At 42.9% G+C, this 27,717-nt stretch overlaps 1 protein-coding gene across 6 annotated transcripts in view; it reads left to right on the top strand.

Annotated features, from left to right (window-relative positions):
• Positions 1-27,717, top strand: part of evi5b (ecotropic viral integration site 5b) — a 183,098-nt gene that overhangs the window by 35,407 nt on the left and 119,974 nt on the right. For 4 of the 6 annotated variants that reach the window (XM_060919831.1, XM_060919827.1, XM_060919826.1 and 1 more), the window contains exon 2: positions 27,468-27,706. In XM_060919831.1, coding sequence (XP_060775814.1) covers positions 27,468-27,706 — 239 coding nt within the window. Of the gene's footprint in view, positions 1-21,211; positions 21,806-27,467; positions 27,707-27,717 lie in introns of those variants that run through there. The other 2 variants (XM_060919830.1, XM_060919829.1) reach the window with 2 other exon arrangements.

Raw genomic sequence — 27,717 nt, 5'->3', positions numbered from 1 at the left:
GAGTCTTTCAGAAGTAAAGATGGGGCGGGGTTCTGTGAAAGACTGCGTGGGCAAACAGTGCAACAATTTAAGAATAACGTTCCTCAATGTAAAACTGCAAAGAATTTGGGGGTCACATCATCTATGGTCCATAATATCATTAAAAGGTTCAGAGAATCTGGAGAAATCTCTGTATGCAAGAGACAAGGCTGAAAACTGACATTGGATGCCTGTGAGCTTCAGGCCCTCAGGTGACACTGCATTAAAAACAGACACGTCTGTAGTGGAAATCACTGTATGGGCTCAGGAACACTTCAGAAAACTATCGTCTGTGAAAACAGTTCATTACTGCATCCACAAATGTAAGTTAAAACCAGATATAAACAATATCCAGAAACACCGCCACCTTCTCTGGGCCCGAGCTCTTTACGATGGACTGAGGCAAAGTGGAAAACTGTCCCGAGGTCTGACGAATCAAAAGCAGAAATTCTTTTTAGAAATCATGGACACCACGTCCTCCAGGCTAAAGAGGAGAGGGACCATCCGGCTTATCAGTGCACAGTTCAAAAGCCAGCACCTGTGATGGTATGAGGGGGCATTAGTGCACATGACATGGGTAGCTTGTACACCTGGGAAGGTATCATTAATGCTGAATGATAACACGTTTCAGAGCAATATGCTGCCATCCAGGCAATCTTTTTCAGGGAAGGCTTTCCTTCTTTCAGCAAGACAACGCCAAACTGCTTTTTGTACATATTACAACTGCATGGCTCCATAGCAAAAGAGTCCGGGTGCTAAACTGGTCTGCTGCAGTCCAGACCTGTCTCCCATTTAAAACATTTGGCGGATTATGAAGCGCAAAATACGACAAATGAGACCCCGAACTGTTGAGCAACTGAAATTGTATATCAGGCAAGAATGGGACAACATTTCTCTTTCAAAACTACAGCAGTTTGTCTCCTCAGTTCCCAAACGTTTACAGATTGTTAAAAGTAGACATGATGCAACACAGCGGTAAACACGCCCCTGTCCCAACTTTTCTGAAATGTGTTGCTGACATGAAATTCAAAATGAGCTTATATTTTTCAAAAAACAATAAAATTTCTGAGTTTCAACATTTGATATGTTGTCTTTGTACTATTTTCAAAAAAATATAGGGTTTCCAGGATTTGCAAATTATCTCATTCTGTTTTTATTAATACTTTACACGGCATCCCAACTGTTTTGGAATTGGCGTTGTACACAACAATACAATACTGTGTTTTAAAATGGTTAAACTATGCAAATACTGATCAGGGAGTGGTTCACATCTGGGTTGGATGGAGATGAAGTCACTCAGCTCCCCTTTATTGATTTTAGAGATGCTCATTCTTTTTCAGAAATGTTCAGTCTCATCCAGGAGATGATAGTAATCTAATATTTCAGCACTCACGGGAGGTTTGGAACAAACTATGTAAAATGTTTGGCCTGTCTCAATATAAACAAGGTGACTCCTCTATATGGGGGAAATCCTGCTATTTAAGTTGAGGAAGAAAAGTTTGTTGGATGGTAAGGCATATTAAGGAAGGGAACAAAATGAATTTTTTGGCCTGTTTGCCAAAGTGGCTGGTAGATGAGCCAAGCTGCCGGCCAGGTATATTTTGACCTGCCAAAATTAAATGTGTGGGGTTTTTTTGTTTTGTTTTTTTTTTGTTTTTTTAAATATAATTTGCATGCATCAGTAATACACTTCCTTCGTGTAACTTTCCTTTCATTGTACACCACATACAGTATGGATTTAAGCAATGAGAAGTTTTACTTTCATTATGACCATTTATGGTATGTGTATCCATACAATCATTCAAACCCCCCCGATCCCAAAATTGCCTGTTGGTTTTGTTTCTATGACCGCAATATCTCAACGTTAGCTGCTGTATGGTTGTTTGTCTGGAAAGGAGAAGAAAAGTTCAAGTTGAAAACTTCTGAAGTGCTCGGAGTGGCTGCACAAAAACGACAGATTGCTCTGGGGAAAAAAAAACGCTGGGTGCAGCACTTCTGTCTCTAGGCTGCCACTTCTGCTCTCTCTTCATTGGGAACAATTGAAAAAAATATGCTGGTGCTCAGAAAGAAATGCTATATGGGCACCCACCATTACTATGAGTTTTCTCAGCCTTGTACTGCCTTGGACACAAGTATCATTTAATTTATTTAATTTTTTCCTTTTTAAATAGTGACCTTTCGTCATCAGCACAGTCCGTATTACAGTAGTCATAGTACATGCATTCAGCTAGACATAATCGGAAAATTAAGTATACGTGTCTGTGTTTTTGCCTTGTGGAAGTACAGTATTTTTGAGGAAGAATAGCACACGTTTTACATGCCAGAGTGACGCAGTAGCCGCCATCATTCACCCTCCAGCATGGAAATCTGCACGCTGTTGACACTTGACGGGTGCCAGTTTTGTTCCCTGTTCAGGGTATTGCCACAGTTGCTAATCTGTTTGGAGATGGACTTTTCTCCTCATATCAAGGGATAAAGGATCAATATAATCTAAATGATGAGTGGGACTTTTGGAAACGCCTCTAATTATGGAGTTATGTGCAGTCTACGGGTTCCAGGATTAAAGTCTGTTGCAAAGTTTTTTGATCTTTTTCCAATATTTTACAATCATCGTCTATATTTTATAAAATGGTAAAAGTGAGAATCTGAGGATGATATGGCAAAGGGGATCTAGGCATTGAGCTTGAACAAGAGGACTGGGAGAATATTGTCCATAACATGGGTTATAATACAAAGTTCCAATTCTGTAGTACCTTTCAACATCCCAAGGTTGCTTTACGGTGGGGGGGCTAAACGGTAAGAGAGGAAGAGACATGTTCATGGAAAAGACTTGATTTGGGATTTGAAAGTGGAGAAAAGAGCAGCAAAGAGTTGGGGGGGGGCAATGGCACTGAAGGAGCTGCTTCCCCCCCCCCCCCCCCCCCCCCCCCCCCAATGGTGGAATGTCAGGTGCATGGGACATCAAGTAGGTTGCTGCTCGAAGACCTTAGTGAGCGAGAGGTGGTGTGTGTGTGTGTGGGGGGGGTCAGTAGTTCCCTAAGGTAGATCGGTACAAGATTATGCAGGGCTTTGAATGTGACAAGTAAGATTTTAGATTTGATGCGGGACAGAACCGGTAGCCAGTGTAGCTGAGGGAGGATGGGTCTAGTCTAGAGCAAGGAGTGCTGCAATTATAGGAGTTCTATGGGTACTTCTCGACACCTTATGTGTGACTGGCTGCTGTTCTTCCCATTTTGGTCCCAAGTAGTTGGCGACAAGTAGCTAAGGAGTGGTTGGATTAGCCCTTGCCAAGCTCACCATGTTTTTGCCTTCATGGAGACAAATCTGTTCTATCAGCTGGACTTTCAGAGGCATAGGTTGGCTTAGCCCTTGAAGGCTTCCTTAATGCAGCAAGGAACTGGAAAACTACAAGCATACCATGTTATAAGGACTGGATCAAACTCCTAATGAGTACAACCTTCATACAAGTTAATGGTACCAAATTGTACGATTCTGTATCTAAATTCACTGAAATGTGGGATAATTTCATAAGGTGTATTAATGGTTGGGGATCATTTAGATAGCTACCCACTTTTTGTTTGTTTGTTTGTCAGAAAGAATATCCCTCACTATTCTGCTGTTAGTGATTTACACTGAACCAGATAAAGCTGTGCCAGTGTGTTTTTATATGATGTGTAGGAGAAGCCATGGCCTAAAGGTTAGAGAAGCAGCTTTGGGACCAAAAAGTCGCCGGTTTTATACCTTGGTACAGCAGGAATGGCTGAAGTGCCATTGAGCAAGGCACCTAACCCCCAACTGCTCCATGAGCTGACCACTGCTGTGGGTATGTCAAGGTCCTGTTGTACGTCACTCTGGAGAAGATCGTCTACTAAATGCCATTAATGTACTGTAATACAGTGTGCTGGTGTTCTGCAACCAGAGGTGCGACGTATTGTACAACAGAGCATCAGTGTCTGTCTAGGGTGATGTATAACATGCTGGAACATGGATGGAAGCCATGGCCTAACGGTTGGAGAAGCAGCTTTGGGACCAAACGGTCACTGGTTCAATTCCCTGGACCAGCAGGAATGGCTGAAGTGCCCTTGAGCAAGGCACCTAACCCCCAACTGCTCCCCAGGCTGCTCTGGGTATGTTGTACGTCGCTCTGGATAAGAACATCTGCTAAATGCCTGTAATGTAATGCGACAAGTTGGAAATATGAATACCCTGAGCATATCGGTGTTGCTTTCAAAACCATAATGGCGGGTGAACTGAGTGTTGAGGTGCTTTTTGTTAGGCATGCGCTTGTTGAAGAGCACTCTTCAAATGCAAGCAAAGTTGCTGTCTGATCAGAAATATGTTGGAGAAAGTGAAGAAGTGGGAAGCAATTCGAGGCAGAATGGCATGCAGACCTTAGACGCTGTAGACGGAAACATTTGAATTCGTGCTGGTCACTGAAAGAAGAGCATCAAAAATGAAGATCGGTGTCAAGAACGTCGTGCCCCAGTTCTGCAGTGCTGGCTGTCCCTTTTACACAGACATCGATCCCAATTCTGTGACCTATCCATCAGTCTGGCTCAGAGGCAGAACAATATGGACCCCCTGTTCTGCGGTTGGATGTTTTATACAGAACATTTCAAAGTCCCATGCCATGTGGCGCATAGGGCAGCGCCGATCTCCGTTTCCATAGCCCTCAGCCTCTCGCCTATTACGTAGCTAGGGTTACAGTGGGGGGACTAGTCCTCTGGTAACCGCGAGAGTTTGACTCCCTACTCGCATCTGTATTGCAGCGTGCCTTGCCAGACAGCAGTAGGTACCATTTTTATGATGGTCTTTGGTATGACCCGACCATGAGTAGAACTTGCGATCTTCCGATCGAGAGGCGGACACGCTAACCACTAGGCCAACTCGCAGTTTATACAAAACGTGAGGTGGAATAAAGGTGTAAGATTCCCACCTTGAGCAGGCTGTGTAAAAGGGGCTTATACCATGCTTGTGTGGGGTGGTGGTTTCTGTCTGTGTTTGTGTACTTTGTTACCTGTAGACTACGGTATGTTTTGGTATTGTAATGTAATGTTACAATTCCATGTCTAAAATTAAATGACAAAAAGGAATGTACTAGCAGTGTCGTCCTGCTGTAGATGACTGCTGACTTCTCACAAAAAGCGCAAACGCAGCACTAACCAACAATTTACCACCAACACATCACAAATATCTTGTATTTTAATATATTTAACTTGTTTCAGGGTGGATTTGTTCTTTAAACCTGATATGAAAGCGGGACCTATTTATACTCTAGGTTGTATGCTGGATTAATAAGACTTCATAGACTGCACATGCCTTTTTGTAAAGTTTCAGCAGCCGTAATGGCTGTTGGTTTGTGCCTCGGTCAGTGTTTTGCACTCGGCTGAATTTTGAAATCGCTTTGTTTCCCTGCTCCAGTGAAAGTATGCTGTGCGATTGCTTATCAGAGCTGGACAATATCTCACCGTGCCCTTGGCTTTGGAAACGGGGTCAGACTCAGGGTGTATTTCTAATACCTTCACCTAGTGTTTCCTGTTTTTCTGCACAGGGCTTGATATATAGTTGGGGGGGCCATGCAGAACATCAACTACCGAACTTTAATCACAGGCTTTGTTCATGTGACCGTTTGCCAATGTGCAGTGTCATCTGTCTGTACTTATGCTTCAGTATTGCCCTGCATTTCGGTCTCATTTATTTATAGCTAAATGTATCAGCAGCAGGTGCCTTATTACTGTGGCTTCAAACATTATAATCGTGACCTGTCTGCTCTGTTCCTCCACCCAGGAGCTCCACCAGGGACTATGGAAAATGCAGCGTGCACACACACTGTCACTACTTGATCCATCACTCCTGCCCAATTTCCATGATTTGCAGCAGTACGAGCACAGTGTGCTGCATATGATTGCGTAACTGTGTTAACACTGAAAAATAGACAGCTTCTCAGATAGCATCTCTTTCTGAGAGAAACTGCTGCTGTAATCATAAAGACTACCTTGCGATCATCATGTGTTGCTCTTGTGCACAATATGCTTATACTGAACATCCTTTTCACACATTTTGTACTGGTTAGCCTTTTTTTTTTTTTTTTAACTCCTTCAACTGTATACTGTGATGATGATGATGATGATGATTATTTATAATCTCACTATCTGGAAACACCCAGAAGACGACCGCTTTCTGGTTGAGTCTGGTTCATCTCAAGGTTTCTTCCTCATGTTGTCTCAGGAGGCTTTCTTTGCCACGGTGATCTCTGGTTTGCTCATTAGGGATCTAAATCTACATCTGAATATTTATAAAGCTGTCTGTTGTTTAAAGCGCTACTCAGTTAAATTCATTTCATCCGCAGTATTATTTTCGTCAATGCATAATAGTGAGTAGCGTATAAGGTTCAGTCACAGAAACAGTCACTCCAGTAAATACATATTGGAAACTGTTGACTAGTTACATGTGAAATGACTGCATTTATTGAGAGCCATTTTCTTACATCAGGTGACTGGGGGGGCATGTTTAATCAAAACATTTAGGAAATTTTGGTTTCGATAGAGGCTTTGCACCGTCATGTGACTCCATAGCAGCAGTAACTACGCAGCCATGATGGGGCACGCTTGTAGTGCTTCTTTCAGACAAGTTACTTTTTACTGATTGGTATGGGGAGGTTTTGCTGCGTTTTGGGATGTACAAATCATTCTGAACGTAACGAACATCAGATTTTTTTTTTTTTTTTTTTTTAAATTTACCAAAAGTAATTCATCATGGATGAAACTAGAGATTTCTCTAAACATAGAAGGGGAAAAATGGGGGGGGGGCATTTAGCAGGACTCTGTGTCAAATAGAGAGGTCAAAAACCCTGTGGTATGCTCACTTCATTTCCACGAAGGTAAAAAAAAAAATTCTCACGAAAAAGAAAATTTGTTTCACGACTGCAGTGTGGCGCTCATTCTTATACAGTGAACATGAACAACACAGCAGCTCTGCAGAACTGCTTTCATCGAGACTTGGTATATTTTTACATTCTGGGATCCTTTGGAGGGTGTTGTGCATGTGCTTGGTATCCAGTTGTGACGGGAAACATCTGATGCTGATTTGAGTGCGCTCAGCACACTGTTTTCAGAGACTTTACGAAGTATTCTGCAAGGTATGCGGCGGTAGACGGGTCTAAGTGCAGGAAGAGTGTTTATTAGCAGGTGTGATATTTACAAAAACAAAACCGAAAGTGGAGTCATAAACATGACTACAAACAAACGTGACCGGGATAATATTTCACAAAGCCTCGGTGTCCTTCTTTGCGCGTGCTGATGGCGCTCAAATCAGCATCAGGTGTTTCCCATAATGACTGGGTCCCCAAATGTAAAGGCACTTTTTATGTATTGGTGAAAGTGAGGCTCTGCCGTGCATCTTGCTGAAGTTGTCTCGTCTCATTATCTCTAGCTGCTTTATCCTGTTCTACAGGGTCGCAGGCAAGCTGGAGCCTATCCCAGCTGACTACGGGCGAAAGGCGGGGTACACCCTGGACAAGTCGCCAGGTCATCACAGGGCTGACACATAGACACAGACAACCATTCACATTCACACCTAGGTTCAATTTAGAGTCACCAGTTAACCTAACCTGCATGTCTTTGGACTGTGGGGGAAACCGGAGCACCCGGAGGAAACCCACGCGGACACGGGGAGAACATGCAAACTCCACACAGAAAGGCCCTCGCCGGCCACGGGGCTCGAACCCGGACCTTCTTGCTGTGAGGTGACAGCGCTAACCACTACACCACCTTGCCATCCCTGCTGAAGTTGTGAAATTTAAATTAATTTTTCTATTTATTTATTGAATTCTTACCTTTTGTGGAAATGAAGGTTTTTGACCTCTGTTTGACACTGAGCCCTGCTGAACGGTCCCCCCCCCCCCCCCCCCCCCCCCCCTTTAGAAATGTCTCTAGTTATTCCCCCCCCCATGATGAATTACTTTTGGTAAATTAAAAAAAATCTGATGTCTTTGTTTCGTTCAAAACGATTTACACATCCAAAAACACAGCAAAGTCTTCCCATACTGATCAATAACAACTAACTTGTCTTAAAGAAGCACTACAAGCGTGGCTCCCGTCATGGCGGCGTAGTTACCATTGCTATGGGGTCACGTGATGGTGCAAAGCCTCTATAGACTTGAGTGCGATGAGTATACCTGCTGTAATATTTCTATTTCAGTTGCTAGTATTTTATTAGTGCAATATTTCTACTTCAGTTGAAGTACTGCTCTTATTGAAGTTCCATTCTTATTTTGTTGTATAAATTACATCCATGGCCTGTGTGTTTTTACTTTTTTCTGTAGGTTTTTTAAATACTTTTATTGTACTCTAGTTTTTGTTACTGTTTATTCCTGACTCTCTTCTATCTGTGAGCTGCTGAAACATGTAAATTTCCCCACCAAGGGATGAGTAAAGTTTATCTTGTAATATGGGATCATAAACATTTCAAATGGATCAATTATATTAACGAATGAATGAATGGAAAAAAAATGAAGTTTTTTTTTTTTTTTTTGCTTTTGTATAAATTTTGAATAACGATGCCTCAGTGAAATGAAGTTCTGATGAGTGTAGCTTGGCCTTTTCTCAAAAAAACTTAAGCAATAAACAGAGGACATGATGTGGCTACATTTCTCACTTTTGGGCATGTAACAATTCACCCAGTTCTTGATTCGATTCACAATATGGAGTTCACAAACTGATTTTTCCCATGATATTTTTTTGAAGAAAAAACTTAAATGAAGAAACTTTCATGATAAGCAACATTTTTCAATTCTTTAATTTTGAATATTCCTTTTGTTAAATAAAAAAAGAAAAGGGGAAAAAACCCTTTTCCTTGTGTCGCTCATTTTTCAAATACAGTGGGGCAAAAAAGTAGTTAGTCAGCCACCAATTGTGCAAGTTCTCCCACTTAAAAAGATGAGAGGCGCCTGTAATTTTCATCATAGGTACACTTCAACTATGAGAGACAGAATGGGGGGAAAGAATCCAGGAAATCACATTGTAGGATTTTTAATGAATTAATTGGTAAATTCCTCGGTAAAATAAGTATTTGGTCACCTACAAACAAGCAAGATTTCTGGCTCTCACAGACCTGTAACAACTTCTTTAAGAGGCTCCTCTGTCCTCCACTCGTTACCTGTATTAATGGCACCTGTTTGAACTCGTTATCAGTATAAAAGACACCTGTCCACAACCTCAAACAGTCACACTCCAAACTCCACTATGGCCAAGACCAAAGAGCTGTCAAAGGACACCAGAAACAAAACTGTAGACCTGCACCAGGCTGGGAAGACTGAATCTGCAATAGGTAAGCAGCTTGGTGTGAAGAAATCAACTGTGGGAGCAATTATTAGAAAACGGAAGACATACAAGACCACTGATAATCTCCCTCGATCTGGGGCTCCACACAAGATCTCACCCCGGGGGGTCAAAATGATCACAAGAACGGTGAGCAAAAATCCCAGAACCACACGGGGGGACCTAGTGAATGACCTGCAGAGAGCTGGGACCAAAGTAACAAAGGCTACCATCAGTAACACACTACACCGCCAGGGACTCTCATCCTGCAGTGCCAGACATGTCCCCCTGCTTAAGCCAGTACATGTCCAGGCCTGTCTGAAGTTTGCTAGAGAGCATTTGGATGATCCAGAAGAGGATTGGGAGAATGTCATATGGTCAGATGAAACCAAAATAGAACTTTTTGGTAAAAACTCAACTTGTGTTTGGAGGAGAAAGAATGCTGAGTTGCATCCAAAGAACACCATACCTACTGTGAAGCATGGGGGTGGAAACATCATGCTTTGGGCCTGTTTTTCTGCAAAGGGACCAGGACGACTGATCCGTGTAAAGGAAAGAATGAATGGGGCCATGTATCGTGAGATTTTGAGTGAAAACCTCCTTCCATCAGCAAGGGCATTGAAGATGAAACGTGGCTGGGTCTTTCAGCATGACAATGATCCCAAACACACCGCCCGGGCAACGAAGGAGTGGCTTCGTAAGAAGCATTTCAAGGTCCTGGAGTGGCCTAGCCAGTCTCCAGATCTCAACCCCATAGAAAATCTTTGGAGGGAGTTGAAAGTCCGTGTTGCCCAGTGACAGCCCCAAAACATCACTGCTCTAGAGGAGATCTGCATGGAGGAATGGGCCAAAATACCAGCAACAGTGTGTGAAGACCTTGTGAAGACTTACAGAAAACGTTTGACCTCTGTCATTGCCAACAAAGGGTATATAACAAAGTATTGAGATGAACTTTTGTTATTGACCAAATACTTATTTTCCACCATAATTTGCAAATAAATTCTTTAAAAATCAGACAATGTGATTTTCTGGATTTTTTTTTTCTCATTTTGTTTCCTAGTTGAGGTATACCTATGATGAAAATTACAGTCCTCTTATCTTTTTAAGTGGGAGAACTTGCACAATTTGTGACTGACTAAATACTTTTTTGCCCCACTGTAACTGTTCAGAAATGAAAACCGTGGAAGCAAGGGAAACGGGTCCGGGGCCACATGTGGCTTTTTCCAGAGTGTATTCAAAAATCCGTATCTGCCCAGTCATGTGACTTTTCCCAATGGTTTTATTAAGAGCACATGTGTGGGTCTGTATGGGTCATATGATGATCCTTTTTATTAAAAATGGAAAAAAGTTAATAACAAATAGGCCTTTTCTTAATAAATTATGAACATTTTTATATTACTTCATTTCCTTCTCTTTTCTTTAGCTTTCAGCGGTCTCTAAAAAGAGAGTTGATTTCTTGTTGAATCTATTTGTACAGTCAATTGCACAACAGCTGTTTTCCGTTTTAGATCTGTTTTTTTTTTTCATGGCATTAGAGCCATGTTACTTCAGCCAAGGGTGAAGTCACTTGCATTCCCGTTAGGAAAAACTAAGATTATGCAGCCTGATTTAAAAACCGCGATTCATTTTTTAAAATTTCATCGATTTTGAATAATCATAAATTTGTGTTATTGTTGCATGATGTACTACTCAACACTGCGTCTGTCTGAAACGGGTAGTTCCCACAAGTGTGTTTTGGTTCCCCTAGTTTATCATGCCAGCCATGTTGTAAGAAGTGCTGAGCTAAGCTTGTTTTCCCCGGTCATGTGCTGTGATTTTAGTGTTCAAGCTAGCCATGTTACAAGATCATTTATACATCATGTCAATGTAGGATTATGTAAATATACTTAATGCTTGTGAGTGTGCCTAGTTGAATAATGAAAATGTTTATACAAGTTCAGCTTGGCCTTTTTAAGCCCAGTAACCTGAAATACCAACATCAATTTTTTTCCCCCTAATGCAAGAAACCATACTCCTGCTTTACAAAGCATTAGGTGTACTATTGAAGTCCGTGTGCATGCACTCCCAAAACAGCTGTGCAAATGCACTCTAGACAAGCTCTGGAACAGCTGTGGTGCTGAGGCTATGAGGGTCATAAAGGGGGGCAGGGAGACATAAATACTCCCTTTCAACTGTGATACTGATTTAACATATCGTAATTTAATTACTCCACTCTGATTCACATGCATATGTTCCTTTTAACCAAACTGCTTTTGTTGAAGTATTTACAACTGTACATACACTACCGTTCAAAAGTTTGGGGTCACTTTGAAATGTCCTTATTTTTGAAAGAAAAGCACGGTTCTTTTCAATGAAGATCACTTTAAACCAGGGCTTTTCAAAGTGTGGGGCGCGCCCCCCGGGGGGCGCCAGAGTTCTTCGGGGGGGCGCAACGTGAGAGACAAAATGGATTGGTTTTTAGTACCTAAAGCTACAGTGAGTGAGGAGACAAAGTCTGGGCCAAGCAAAAAAACAGAGCCTCCAGGATGTTGTGATTTGCAAATTCAACCAATCCCCGCGAATTCAGGGCGGTGTTGCAATTATATCCAATCACCGCAACTTTCCCGCAAGTTTGACCAATCGTTGGCGTCGTCTTGAGGTGACGTCGACAAACTACCTTCCGCCTTACTTCCGTGTGTTCAAGAGAAGCAGCATGCGCGTCGTGTTGCCAGATTGGGCGATTTCAAGTGCATTTTGGCGGGTTTTGAACATATTTTGGACTGGAAAACGTCAGCAGTATCTGGCAACACTGAGTGTGTTATGTTTACAGTGAAGGACTGTGCACTTTATTTTTTTTTAACTTAATACAAGAAGTTAATGGATGCCAACATTTTTGCCAAAATGATATTTTATTTTCCATTGTTTAGGCAGCTTCAGCATCATACTGTGAGATTCTGTTCAAATTGTTTTTTTTCTTCTATGAAGCCTGAGCCATTTATTTTATTAGCTTATAATTATTGTTTAATTTAGTCTTCAGGAGAGACTGCCTGCACACAGCACTAGTATTAATAGGGTTTTTTCTTACATAAAAGCTGAGGCATTTTATATTATATTTTAAGGTAACTTCATGTTGTGCTGTGAGGTTCTATGCACTTTAACTTTTGAACCAACAGGTGCATTTGGATAAGTAAAGCCTATTTTTCTGCATTTTTGTAGTCCTGGTAATCTTTTATATTGGTAAAGTTGTTTATAGGACCATTTCTCTTTTTGTTTTTTTAATCAATAGTTTTTCAGTGATAACTTAATATTTAACATATCACTCAGTTTTAATCACAAAAAGAGAAAATCGCAACAATTTCTCGCAACTTTCACTTCCTCCCGCAATGTAATCGCAACAAAAACCTAAAAAACACCGCAACTTTCATCGCAATTTTTTTGGAAACCCCCGCAACATCAGACATTTTAGCCCGCAACAATCACAAAAAAGGCCCGCGGAATCCTGGGGGACTGGAAAAAGAAGGAAGTATGACCACGATTATTTAAAGTTTGGATTTTCATGGACTGGATCTGAAGATGCTCCACTGCCACAGTGCGTGTCTGCCAGGAGGTGCTAGCTAACGATGCTATGGGATGTTTAAAATTTGTAAAACAAGATGTTTTAAAAAGCACAGATGTTTAAAATGTGAAAAAGAAAAAAATAATTTGTACAACAACCATTTTTTAAAAATACGAATGGAACATTAAGTATAGCAACAACAAAAATTGTAAGGGGGGGGCGCTGTTGTTTATTTGCTCTCCGAGGGGGGGCTGACTCTCCCACACTTTGAAAACCCCTGCTTTAAACTAATCAGAAATCCCCTCTATACATTGCTAATGTGGTAAATGACTATTCTAGCTGCAAATGTCTGGTTTTTGGTGCAATATCTCCATAGGTGTATAGAGGCCCATTTCCAGCAACTCTCACTCCAGTGTTCTAATGGTACAATGTGTTTGCTCATTGCCTCAGAAGGCTAATGGATGATTAGAAAACCCTTGTACAATCATGTTAGCACAGCTGAAAACAGTTTAGCTCTTTAGAGAAGCTATAAAACTGAGGCCCTGTCCACACGACAACGGATTCAGGTGAATCTGATGATAAAATTGTTTATCGTTTCGGTGTGGTGTCCACACGGCACCGGTGTTTTGGGTGCCCCAAAACAAAATCTTTTGAGAACGAGTTCCAGAGTGAAAAAATCTGGCAATGGAGCCGTTGCGAAGTCGTCTGGATGAGTAGAACGGATTTGTTTACGATGACGTCACAACCACGTGCTTCACGCCGGGTAGAAGTGTAACGAACTCGATGCGAGTTGTCAACAAATCCTATAACTTGGTTCATGAAATGCGCTTACAAAATATTTTCACTGTGAATATTTATTGTGTAATGGTGCAAAGTGAGAGAGGGTGAGAGAATAGCCCTTAGGGCAGAGTCAATCCCGCCAGCAAAAATAGGTAAAAAAAAAAAAAGGAGCAATCTCACCTCTTCAGATGTTTATTCCGGACCATTAAAGAATTCTGGAGGATATCAGAATGTTGGCGTACCGGCTTCCATCTACCCCCATTCATTCCTCTTTCCGCGTCTCCATTCAAAAAACGAGCACGTGATTTAAAGGGACTATATCCATAGGATAGGGAGTGAGAACGTGTGTGCGTGTGACAGTGACAGGGATAGTCACTGTGCGCATGCACAGTTATGCGCATGCGTCTACTTCTATTGTTCTGGTGTCTCCGATGGGACCGTCTTACAGCGCACGTAGTGGTGTGGCATGTGTATTGCATCGTTTTCAGCAAGCGTTGCGTTGCCGTATGAACCTGATATTTTACTGATCCGTTGCCCATGTGGACGTGATATTTAAAAAAAAAAAAAATCTCGTTGCCATTGTCGTGTGGATGTAGCGTGACCTTCCTTTGAGCAGGTTGAGTTTCTGGAGCATCACGTTTGTGGGGTCGATTAAATGCTCAAAATGACCAGAAAAATGTCTTGACTATATTTTCTATTCATTTTACAATTTATGGTGGTAAATAAAAGTGTGACTTTTCATGGAAAACACAAAACTGTCTGGGTGACCCCAAACTTTTGAATGGTAGTGTACATCCTGCTGAAAATTTGGGCTTGCTCTGAAATCATCATGAGTAATTTTGCTGTCACCCCACCCACAGTTTAGGAAACTTCAAATTGCATAGAACTGGAGTTCTGATTTGACTAAAAATGCTAAACTGAATATGTATTGTGGTACAGTACTAAAACTGCCGAGTCATAATGGTGCACTATAATCAATAGAGGCATATTAAAGAGTATTTGAAGGAGTTTGGTGATTGTTCGTGGCGGCATCTGCTTGGAAAGTCTCATCAACCCCAAGTTCATCATATGATGTCATGTTGCTTGGCTGTTCACACAGGTCAACAGGAAATAAAATATCCATTCACAACGTTGAGTTTTTAGCACTATTTACTTTCAACAGTCAGCACAGGACGATGGTTTAAGCTATAATACTGACTACAGTTTGCTGTTTTTGGCGAGCATGTTAACATGCTAGCAAAACACTTTCATGGATGTGTCCATGTTTTTTTTTTTTCCTACTTTGTAGCTTAAATGCTACAAAAATGTTGTTCCGAGTTCCTGACTGTAGCATTAATTTCACACTGAGAACTCGTTGGCTTTGACCACCTCTGTTCCTTGTAGCTGCACCATTCCACTGTCCTCACCCTCATTCACGCACATGTACTCCATCTTGCTCCTACTGACCTTCATTCCTCTTCTCTCTAATGCATACCTCCATGTCTCTAATGCCGCTTTTCCACTACAAACGCGGCTGAGCCGTGCCGTGCCGTGCCGAGCTGAGTCGGGCTGAGCGGGGCTGTTGGAGTTGCATTTCGACTACAACCGCGCTGAACCGTGCTGGCTGGAAGTGGGTGGACACATTGGGTGGAGTTAGCGAAAGTGGGTGGACGTCACGTGATGTCGTTAAGCAGCGCAAACAGTGACATCAGTGACAGTGGCGGAACAAGTCAGAGCCGGGCCGGGGGCGGGGCAAATGACCGGGCCCTTTATTAAAGCTTATCATAACATCATTTTAGGCTACAAAATGTCCGCAACTGCGGTGTTTACCAATTTCAACACTACCGGGTGCAACTATGTTATTTAGTACATCAAGTCCTTCAAACAAACATGTAACTCAGAAACAAAAAACATTAGGATACTGTACATGGCTCATAATAAAACATCAATAGCCTATACTGCGCACATTATTTGAAGGGCATACGAATGAGCGCTCAGAGGTTGCAACGGTGACAGGAAGAGTCAGAAATAAAAGGAGGGCGGTGCAAACCTCACTGAATGCACTGTGTTTACCAATTTCAACACTACGGGGTGCAACTATGTTATTTTGTACATTAAGTCCTTCAAACGAACATGTAACTCAGAAACAAAAAAACATTAGGCGACATACTGTACATGGCTCATAATAAAACATCAATAGCCTACTGCGCGCATTATTTGAAGGGCATACGACGAGCCTTGCGCTCCGCGAACTCGTCCACGATGCTCTGTATGTCACTGATTCAGTGATCTTTTAAGCGGTAGTCTCACGACCCGAATAGTAAACAATAAACATGGAGGACATGGAGTCGTTAGTGTTGCTGGTCTTGGTGCTGTGGCCAACAGATACTGGCAAGAGCGTATAGATGAGGCGAGGCGCATAAGGCTTCAGAAATTCTCGTAATTCGTAATTATTCTTCTTCCGGGTTTGCGGTGTTGACAGATCCCAGCGTGCTCGCGGGGCGTGTGTGGGCATGTGAGGACACTCCTCCTCACCAATCAGTGCACAGGGGAGTGTCTGCTCACGCCCCCAGCCTCACTCGGCACGGTTTGGCTCGCTTCAGCCCCACTCCAAAACGGTGCGAGTTTTAGGGGCTAAGCAGGGCTGAAACGAGCTGAGTCGTGCTGGTTTTTGGTAGTCGAAACGCGAACCGTGTCGGGCTGAAGTGAGCTGAAGCGAGCTGAAGTGAGCTGAAAAAGGGTAGTGGAAAAGGGCCATAAGTTTTCTTCCAGTGGTTCCCTGTTTTCAGTACATATCACAATCTGCAGCCATCCTTGTTCATGGAGCCTCTTGCCTGATGTCTGTCAACTTGTCCATTACCATTGCAAGCAAGAAAGGCCTCGGGGCCCGAGCCCTGGTGTGATCCAACATCCACCTTAAATGCCTCCGTCATTTTCATTGCTGTCACACTGTCCTCATACATATCCTGCGCCAATCTCGCACGCTTGTCCGTCACTTCCGATTTCCTCATGCAGTACCACAACTCCTCTCTTGGCACCCAGTCGTATACCATCTAGGGTTGGGCGGTATCCAAATTTTGATACCTTTAAACTGTCTCTGTGTTTTCCCGGGGTATACGGTATTACCGAGAAAAAAATATTTTGTTTCGGCCTACTGTGTAACGTGCGCCTATGCCTCAAATGTACTATTTAAAAGCAGCATAGCGAATTGTGTGCATTGTGGTATGGATTAAGCAGCAAAGCGAATTTTGTGCATTGATGAATGGATTAAGAGACATTTCAAAGCATCACGCAACTCTTCCTTCATCTTGAAAATAGCATTCAACTGTCGTTTACACATGTCTGCGTTGAAACGCCATTTGCAGCACTATTTCACCTACTCCATCAAAAAAAAGTACACGATGAGCAGGATCATACCCTTTCAAGCATGGGAAATAAAAAAAGAAAAAGGATCAACCAACACCCAAGTCCATTTAGACTGCGCGATAAACCATATTCTTCAGCGCAAATGAGGCGAACCTAATTCAAATGCGTGATAGCTGCACAAGGCAAAATCATATGAGCCCACGTCATGCCATGGCGGGGAAATTAATAATCAAATGGCCTTACCTTGCTTAAAACGTTGTCTTGATCACATAACTCCTTACAATTATTCCACTTAAATCCATACGGTTTAACACACCCAACAAAGATAGCAAGCGCATTGCTAATTCCCACCAGAAACCTAACAGTTTACGCTACGATGTTTTCTTCCGTTTCTTCAGTAGATGACATTTCAAACGTTTATTACCCACATCCCAAATGTCATACGTTATATTATTTTACCTTGTTGTTACTCATGTAACCTACTCAAAACACAACTCATTGGAGAGATCTCGTGGAAGTGGAGTACCCCAGGCTATGGTGTGCCTTAGGGGACATATTAGATTTTTCGTTTGGTTTGAAACCAAAATGCTGCCACACTGCCGATGTTGTGTTTTGTTTTTTTTTTGCCACTAACTCGTTATCTTGACTTGCCATCTTTCAACCGCGGTCTCAGTCTCTTTTTTTTTTTTTTTTTTTTTTTTAGGTAGGACAGTATAGAGAGACAGGAAATGAGCGGGGGAGAGAGAGAGACAGGATCGGGAAATAACCTCGGGTCGGAATCGAACCCGGGTCCCCGGATTTATGGTACGGTGCCTTAGCCATCTGAGCCATGACACCCCCGGTCTCAGTCTCTTGCGAGGCTTTCTGTCAGACTCCAAATGTCACGCAGGGTTGCCATGGTAACGACATAAACAACCCTGCACGCGATGAGAACTTCTTTAGGAAATTGATAGAATTAGTGAAAATACGATCACACAGTTATTCGGGATGATCTTCAATTTATTATTTTATATTATGACCTCAAGTACTCCATATTTATTTACATATTATATATTTTTTTAAAATGACGGTAATGAGACCGATACCGTTGGTACTTCTGGATACCTCGGGATACCTTCTTACCGTAATACCGCCCAACCCTAATACCATCTCTAAATCCACAAACGCACAATGCAGCTCCGATGTAAATAAATATGCACATTTTGCTGTCTGGAGGTCGAGTGTTTGGGATACGTTGCCTTGAACTAACGATGGGGTTCCCTGTGGTGGTACGCATTCGTACGTATGGACGGACATCGTACGGTCAATCGGCATCAAAAATCAGGTCGATGCATTCCCGTATTCTCTTAAGTATGGCGCTCTGACCCGTGCACTTTACGCGTAGGGAGCTCTGCTATTAAGTGACTTTTTTTAAAAAGACTTGTTCCTCATTATGACGTCTTGAGTCGCAACTATTTCACTAACACCACCATTCCTCAGCTGTACTCTGAATACCGGGAGAAGTGCAATAAAAACCAAAACAATGAAATACGAATTGCGTTTTTAAAATGGAGACCGACTCAACTAATCTCTTCAGTATTGAAACACCAATTTGCTCACTGGTCAATCATTTTTCCATTTATTAGCTCATCTGGCTGATGAGCTTATGCCATCACGTGATGTCCGGCGTCGTCTACGTTTCACGAAAATCGCTTCTTCTCTCTCAATTCTTCACCAATTTTGATTCTTTCTGGTATGAAGGTAGGGGTACCTAGGATGCATATAACGTCTACTCAGATTTACTTAATTACAATTATTAATGAAATTATGGACTAATTAAGCCTTAATGAGCAGTTCAACAAAAATCACTACTTCTTGGTCGATTCCTCGCCGTGTTGGATTCTTTCTGGCAAATAAGTAGGTATTCCTAGGATGTATATGGCTTCTGTATATAGTGTGCAAGATTTATTGCGCAAGGTGGCCCACTTTAGATCATTCCTTCTGGACTAGACGGGGCCGGAGTGGGCTACGCCGTGACTGACTGACTGTTTTGGTGCATACTGAAGATATTGGTAGAGGTGATGTGATATTGTAAGTTTTATTTAACATTTTTAAATATGTCAGCCATCTCATCTCATTATCTGTAGCCGCTTTATCCTGTTCTACAGGGTCGCAGGCAAGCTGGAGCCTATCCCAGCTGACTACGGGCGAAAGGCGGGGTACACCCTGGACAAGTCACCAGGTCATCACAGGGCTGACACATACACTACGTTTACATGCACATAGAGAGAATCGAATTTCTGCCGTTGCTCGACTGAAATCGAAGTTCAAAATGCCATGTATACACCTTAATTCAGCTGAAATTGAACCGAACTTGATTTCTCGCAATCGAGCTACACGACCTAGTTTATGCGATTTCTGCCGAGCTACTTTGTGCATGTATACCCTATCGAGCTAGTTGTCGAGCTACTTCCGGAAGTGACGAGTGACGAGACCACAAGCGGGAAACACAACAGCCTCAGTCGGCATGACAACAGTAGTAGCGAGCAGCAGAAGAGGTCAGGAGGAACAAACGAAGAAGAGAAAATGGCGATGTAGAGCTCTCTGAAGTGTGGGTGGAGCACAGAGGACGGCAGGACAAAGCTTCTGGTACTAATAGGCTTTTTATTGTCAGACTTTTCAGTTTAACAGCCTACTTTTATTCTTGAGAGAAAAACACACACACACACACACACACACACGCGCGCTGTGTTCTAGTCCCGGGATGAGCTTTCCCCTCTGCTCTCCCTCTGCCTCCTTAAATAGGGCGTGGTTACTGGGAAGACACACAAACACAGGTTAATTACCGTCAGGTGTAGTGATTCTGCCACTCACCTTCCCTGGCTCCGCCCTCCTGTCACAGACCGGCGCTTGACCACGCCCCCACTGCCACAGGCAAGCAGAAACGTGCACTTCTGGAGCAATGAGGAGACAGACTTCATGCTCATTCAGCTTAAGGAGTTGAATATATTAAAATTCATGGACGGGAGAAAAACGCGCAATGGAGAACACGGAACTGATAACTTTGTTTACACTCTTGAATAGCTCTTCATGACGATAACCGGAAGTGTACCAACACGATGGGGTGTGTTGCGCCACCTGTGGCTCGGGTGCACAGTGCACCTCACACAATAGCCCGATTTCAGTTCTGTGCATGTACGATTGGATTTCTCTGGCACCCTGCTGGGACCTTCAGCTCGATTACCGACAGCAGCTCGATTTGGATGTGCATGTAAACGTAGTCATAGACACAGACAATCATTCACATTCACACCTACGGTCAATTTAGAGTCACCAGTTAACCTAACCTGCATGTCTTTGGACTGTGAGGGAAACCGGAGCACCCGGAGGAAACCCACGCGGACACGGGGAGAACATGCAAACTCCGCACAGAAAGGCCCTCGCCGGCCACGGGGCTCGAACCCGGACCTTCTTGCTGTGAGGCGACAGCGCTAACCACTACACCACCGTGCCGCCTATGTCAGCCATGCTTGATTTTATTTTTGAGTGTTTATTAATAACCATTTTGTTTTGAAGTGCTTAATTGGGCTCGCTCTTCTTTGCGGTTATGTTTCTTTATAGAGCTCGAGTTTCATCAACAGAGAAGCAAAATGGTCATAAAATAATTGTGGTGATTTGTGATTGTGGCTCGTGAGTGAACCTAAAATAAAATCGTGTGCTATTTTTGCCAGCTCATCTGCTCCGTAGTTGCTTTTCTGTATTCTGGAGGTGGGGTGTAAGTTTAGATTTGGAGGTTTAGTGAAAATGAAAATGCTGCCGCCTCCTGCAAACCTCAAATTGACACGCTTTGCAATAATCCTGCAGTTGATTTATATCCAGGTTTACTAAAAAGCAGCAGGAGTGTTGCATTCAATAAAACTGAAGCTTATCATCTGCTTCCAGTCAGTTTGTAATTGTTTTAAAAATGCTGGCAATAGCCGTGATATCTCAAAGTGGATTGTGATGTAATGAAATGTATTATTGCTATTGTCTCTTGATGTTCCACAGATCTGTGGTGTACATCTAAACACAAGCTGATTTTAGACGTCTTGCTAATTGCTTAATACATCTTCCTTTCCTTTAGTTCTCCTTCGAACTGCACTTTGCTCTCTGTTTTGCTTCCTGTCTAAGCCCCACCTCTTGCACTATCTTTCTCCCCGTCTCTTGCTCTGTCCTTTGTCAGTAGTGTACAGGGAGCAGTAAATCGCACTCGAAGAAAGGTCCGTCGTTTCTCGGGGTTCAGTGGCCAAGTACTGTTGTGTCCTCAGTGGGTTTTACAACCAGGAAGCTCAGCGTGTATAGTTTTCACTAGCAGTCCGGAAATGAAAGCTGGTTCACTCTGGATTCACACAAGTGCTTCTTGCATATGAGAAAGTGGCTGCGATCTGAAAAGAGACACTTCCCCTGGGGTTACCGGCATGATGTGCATGCGTGCGTATGTTAACTGGTAACACCGCAGACGTCACACGGGGCTTTCTTCTGCCAGGTTAATTCCAGATTCAGAGTCGCTTCAGCTGTAATGCCAATGCTGATAGTCGTGCACATCGTCTGATCAACTCTGCCCGTCTTGGGTTGCTCGCTGTGTGTGCACTTTGATCCCATGTGACACTGTGACAATCTCAGCTGAAAGGCAGTAAGGTGTTTGATGGGCTGAATACTCGGCGTACACGTCGTGGATTGAACGTGACTTGTTAAACTCTCAAACCTGTTTTATTTTATGCAACTCTTTTGCGCTTCAGCTTTGATGGAATTACTGTTGGAGTGTCCGACTGAAGAAGGTGGTGCTCTTTAGGTAAGCATGCAATTCCTTTGAGCAGATAATAATATGCTGGACTTTGATTTTCATGAAACAGCTGAAGCATTCGGGAGCCGTTTAGCTAGAGTTAGTTTTGACAGGACTGCCAGGGACGTGTAAATCATTTTCTGTTGTTCGTTTAGTTAAAAGTTAAAACTCAGCACTACTTCGTCAGAACTAGACAGCACTATCTTCGTCAGAGGAAGTTGATGTAAAATATCTCATGGTTGTTTACTGAACCAGTGTGTGTGCTGGAGGGTCTCCATCCAGCTGATATCCAGCTGTTTTTGTTTCGTAACTTGCTGTGCTTGCTTTTTAAGAAATGCCCAGCCCCATGAGATGTATGCTAAATACTCATCTCATCTCATATCTCTAGCCGCTTTATCCTTCTACAGGGTCGCAGGCAAGCTGGAGCCTATCCCAGCTGACTACGGGCGAAAGGCGGGGTACACCCTGGACAAGTCGCCAGGTCATCACAGGGCTGACACATAGACACAGACAACCATTCACATTCACACCTACGGTCAATTTAGAGTCACCAGTTAACCTAACCTGCATGTCTTTGGACTGTGGGGGAAACCGGAGCACCCGGAGGAAACCCACGCGGACACGGGGAGAACATGCAAACTCCACACAGAAAGGCCCTCGCCGGCCCCGGGGCTCGAACCCAGGACCTTCTTGCTGTGAGGCGACAGTGCTAACCACTACACCACCGTGCCGCCCATGCTAAATACTGACCGTGATTTTTAATTTGCGCTAGCAGCGTTGGTGCAAATTCTTACTCTGACTCGGGATCTTTCTACTTTATTCTCCTAACTTAAGGGAAAAAAAGACACTATTTCTCCCTCAGTTTTCAACCAGTCATTACCAAATTTCACATGCAGAATACCTCTTGGCTGAATTACGTTGCTATGACTTTTGGTGTTGATCCGGATCACTGATCCATGAAAAACGTGACTGCTTTCAATCACTTAACTGTCAAATTTCATGAGTTTTGTTTTTTTTCGGGGCAGCAGGGTACAACTTTTCCTCACTGTCATTCTCTTACCTTTCTGGATCTATAGGGTACGGTGACCAGACATCCCGGTTTGTAACAGCTAGCGCAAATTACTGTGACTTTAGTCAGTCTCTGTCTAGTTCTTTTTCTTTTCATCATCGTCGTGGGATAACTGATGAGTAGGTGTGTGCCAATAGTTTTGAATTTTGTTTGTGAAATTTTTTTTTTTTTTTTTTTATGGCTCTATACCTGTGATAGTCTGTGTTGGGAACCTGGCCACAGTTAGACATCTTAGTTGTAGAAAGTCATGGATGGATGTCCTGTCCTTTGACTTCTTTTTACCTACACCAACTTTGTTGGAGGAGGTTATATTTTCACCTCTGTGTTTGTCTGTTCCCAAAGTAACTCAAAGTAGTGAACAGATTTTAATGAAGTTTTGAGGAAAGGTGAGCTATGGGCCAAGGAACAGTTGATTTAGATTTTGATGCAAATTTGGGTATGGATGTGGATCCAGGATGATGATGATTTTATTTATTTATTTGGGGGTGGGGGGGTCTGTTCCTAATGTAACTCAGCAAGCAGTGAACATATTTTGATGAAATTTGGTATACAGCTTTGGTATTGTCCTAGGGTCAAGTTATTTGCTTTTGATGTTATGTGGCTTGGCGGAGGTATGAACTCTACCGAATGCCTTTCTAATTTTATTTAGTGCAGGGGTCACCAAACTACGGCCCGCGGGCCAGATCCGGCCCGCCACCCCCCTTTGACCGGCCCCCCAGCCCCTCTGCCCCCCATCACTTGAACCGGCCCTATGAGGCAATCCCCAAAAGTGGTCATGGCCTATTTTTTTTTAATTGCTTTTTGGCAAATAATAACATGTCTGCATCTTGTATTTTGTTGATTTTATCAATTAAAATTGATATTTAGTTATAAAATGAACTATTCATATTTTCTGAATTTTTGTCATATGCTCGCGATCAAGCAGTGACAGGCAGCGCACGCGCAGAGAACTGTCAGTGTTCAGGACAGCAAAATGGCTAGCGGTAAGCGAAAAGTTGACAGAGAGTGCAGAGTTTTTAAAGAACAGTGGACCACCGATTATTTTTTCGTTCAGTATAAGGACCATGCAGTTTGTCTTGTATGTAAAGAAAGTGTGCCGGTTTTCAAAGAATATAATCTGCATCGTCACTATGAAACCCACCACAAAGAGTATGCTAGTTTGCGAGGGCAAACAAGAGAAGATAGGATTCGGAGGATGAAATGCGGACTGGCTGCACAACAGAATGTATTCCTTCCCCAAACCCTGATCAACCAGGCTGCTGTCCGAGCTCGCTATAAGGTAGCTCACCTACTAGCTACCCATGGAAAGCCGTTTACTGATGGGGACTTTGTTAAAGTATGCATGCTTGCTGTGGCCGAGGAGGTGTGTCCCGACAAGAAGGATGCGCTCGACGCGGTGAGTCTCTCTGCACCTACTATGACCAGGCGAACCGAAGATTTGGGGGACAACGTGTATGACCAGCTGAATGAGAGAGCGTCAGAATTCGAGTTTTTTGCTTTGGCCATGGATGAGAGCAATGACGTGCAGGACACAGCACAACTGCTGTGATCTATTGATCTATTGCTCATATTATAATTTCACTGTTTTTTAAAATGTATTTATTTTATAGGCCTATTTATTTGACCTTTATTAAGTGCTGCATACAATTATTATTTATATTATTAATAATATCAACAGGCTTACCTACAATTTATAATTTTCCACTCACCTTTGCCAGTGTCAATCACCTCAAATAGGCAGATGTTTCTTACCTTGACAGCTTTGATATTATTTTTATTAGAAAATAAATAAATGGAATATCAGTGGTATTTCAAATTAAAACAAAGTGTGAAGACTCGATTACTACTTTTGCAAACCAGTAGTAAAGATAAACAAATATGTGCCAGGAATCAAGTGTTGATATAGTAGTGTGGATATAGTAGTGGAGATGGCCGTGCCAGGCTAGTAATCTTTACTACACAATGAGGCCTGCTGGTGGTCATATTTGTCTGGGTCATACAATTCTATGTGATATAGCTGACCCGACCCCGGCCCCCATCACAGTCAGGAACGACAGTGTGGCCCCCAGAGAAAAAAGTTTGGTGACCCCTGATTTAGTGTTTAGTTATTTATCTTTTAAAGTGCATTATTTTTGTATTTTTAGTCCTCAAGGGCCATTGTGCTAGCGTTTTGAGTAAACAAGTGAAGAATAGTTCGTGGAGTTGTTAAACAAAATACTGATAATGTGAAGGGAAAATAAGTGTGTGTGTGTAATTGTATGAGCAAAACTGACAGATGTGTTACATGATGGTATGACGGCATGTGTTCATCACATGACCAGGAGTACATAACTCGCTATAGGTCAGTTAAAGTGTTGCTATTCAGCAGAAATTCATTCCTTCAGGGTGTGGTATTTTCCTGTGATGTGCACACATCGGTGTGGATCATTTCAAAGTGTGGGATGATCATTCACACAGTCTTCCTCTTGAAATATCTGCCATACAAGGTCGTATCCTGCCCTGCTGTGTCTGCATGTCTGTACCATTTCATTTATTTTGAGATCTAATCGAGGACATTTTTAGCCCTGTATTTGTATACAGCTGGTGATGAAATGGGAAGAATCTGATTATAAACTGTACTGCTTTAGAAAAACCAAAGAAACTTGGTATGTATCATGAAACCTGGGTTGTTGTTTGGTTTTTTTTGGGTTTTTTCCCCCTCCCCCATCTGGCGGTGCTGTCAGGCTTTTTTTTTTTTCAGTTGGGTAGAAGGATATGTACTTTTCATATCTTCTTAATCTCTGATCGTAACTTACGGTCAAAACAAGTGTCTGTACTGCCAACAAGTCACATTTAGCAACTGCGCAAACTTTACTTACAGTCCTGTTAACTTTTGAAGTAGATACTAAAAATGATTTTTACCAACTGAAGTCGCACTGAAGCAGCAGGCCACATTTTCATTTTCATTGTGTTTTTTCAAGTTAATTTGAGATTTTCAAAGCTCAGCTCAAGGCTTGTGTACAGTATTCTGCTTTGGCTTCGATGTACCAGCTCAGTGGGCATTACATGTCCAAGATGAGTCAGGATTATTTGGATGAACAGATTGATCAGGGAGTGGACAAGCATGAATTAATTAGCTAATCTACCAGGCGATGGGAGCTGTATGCAGTGTGCTGCCCAGTCTGATGTTTTAGTTTAGCCTTATTCTGGTTGTTGAAACTACTTGTCTACTAGAAATTAAAAGCACGTAGCCCAGCCATGGAATCTGCTTTTCCTGGGTGCCTGAGCTACTGATTTGTCTTAAGCAGGGGACTGTTTAAGGGTGTTTTCACACTTGGTCCCTTTCAGCCATCTAACCGAACTCAGATCGATGACTCAGCATTTTTTGCGCATATGTGAACACTCCAACCGTACCCAGACCCCTTTAAAGCAAACCGAACTGAGACCACCTCAGGAGGTGGTCTCAGTACGGTTCGCCAAAAATCAACGGTACGTTTCGCTTAATCTGCGCATTGTGAACAAAAAGCGCACCGGGTTCACTTCGCCTTTTTCACTGTAGTTTAACCTTCTTCGTTTGCCGTAGTTGGTCACGTGACTGTAGCAGGGAAACTCAACTTCCTTTTGGAACTTACCACAGCCGCTGGAATAAATTTATTTTCCTTAATCCGCACTATTTTGATCAAAGAATACAGCAGGGCAAGCATGGCAGCAGACATTTTGATTCAAGAGAAAATTACCCAGAATTCCATGCACTGGGGGTCTAAGGGCTCTAGAGGACCTGGTGTGAACAGAAAGAGGACTGGGGCCCCATCAAAGCTTAACTGGACCAGAAAGAGAACCCAGTCCTCTTTGTAATAAATTCACAGTGTGAACACAAAAAGAACTGAGTTCTTTTTCTGTTGATTCACTTTTTGGTCCACTTACACCCCTTTTCCACCAAATCAGTTCCAGGGCTGGTTCGGAGCCGGTGCTGGTTCACAACTCGTTCAACTTGCGAGCCAGCTGAGAACCAGTTTGCTTTTCCATTGCTCGCGGTGCCACGTCATTACGTTGCTGTATACGTCATTACGTCGCTGTATACGTCAGTTACGTCGCTACGTTTGCTTAAACCTTGGCGCGAATATCGAAGCAAAAACAACACGGAAGAAGCAGCAGCAACAACAACAATAATAATGGATGACTTCGCGTTTGTACAGCTGCGGCTTCTCGCTGCTTAAAAATGGCGATCTTTCGGGGTCTTGTTATTGTTGTTGGTCTTAACAACTCCGCCCCCCCGCTGACGTAAGCGGTTCTTTCCTCTGGCCCAGCAGAGAGTTGGTGCTAGCCTGGAACCGGTTTTTCTGGCCCCAGAGCCAGTTCTTTGTCAATGGAAACAGAAAACCTGGTTCCAAACTAAGCACTGGCCCCGAACCAGCCCTGGAACTGCTTTGGTGGAAAAGGGGCATTAAAGAGGACTGAGTTTGGTTCCTTTAAAGGGGACCAGGTGTGAAAACACACCCTAAGCTTATCCTGCTGCACTCTCTTATACAGCTACAATATGATGGCTCAAAATAAACACAATTGACAACAATTTGTCCCCAGACAATGCAAGTGTGCTCAAATGTAACTGTCTATTTTCCGCAGGTGGCGTCGGACAAAGTAGCCGGCAAGCTGAGTTCGACTCTTTCATGGGTGAAGAACTCTGTGTCTCTCACAGTCAGTCAGATGGCTAGCCAGGTGGCTGCTCCGTCCTCGCTGCACACAGTGGTGGGATCGTCCACTGTCTCACTGTCCTCGCCAGGCCTCTCTCCCTCAACTCCGTCCTCCACCCAGCTGAGCCCGGATGAAGTGGAACTACTCGCCAAGCTTGAGGAGCAGAACAGGTGAGGGATTG

The sequence above is a fragment of the Neoarius graeffei genome, chromosome 4 (assembly GCF_027579695.1).
Source record: "Neoarius graeffei isolate fNeoGra1 chromosome 4, fNeoGra1.pri, whole genome shotgun sequence".
NCBI lineage: Eukaryota > Metazoa > Chordata > Actinopteri > Siluriformes > Ariidae > Neoarius > Neoarius graeffei.
The sequence above is the reverse complement of the archived record's forward strand: the minus strand, read 5'-3'. Positions and strand labels throughout refer to the sequence as shown.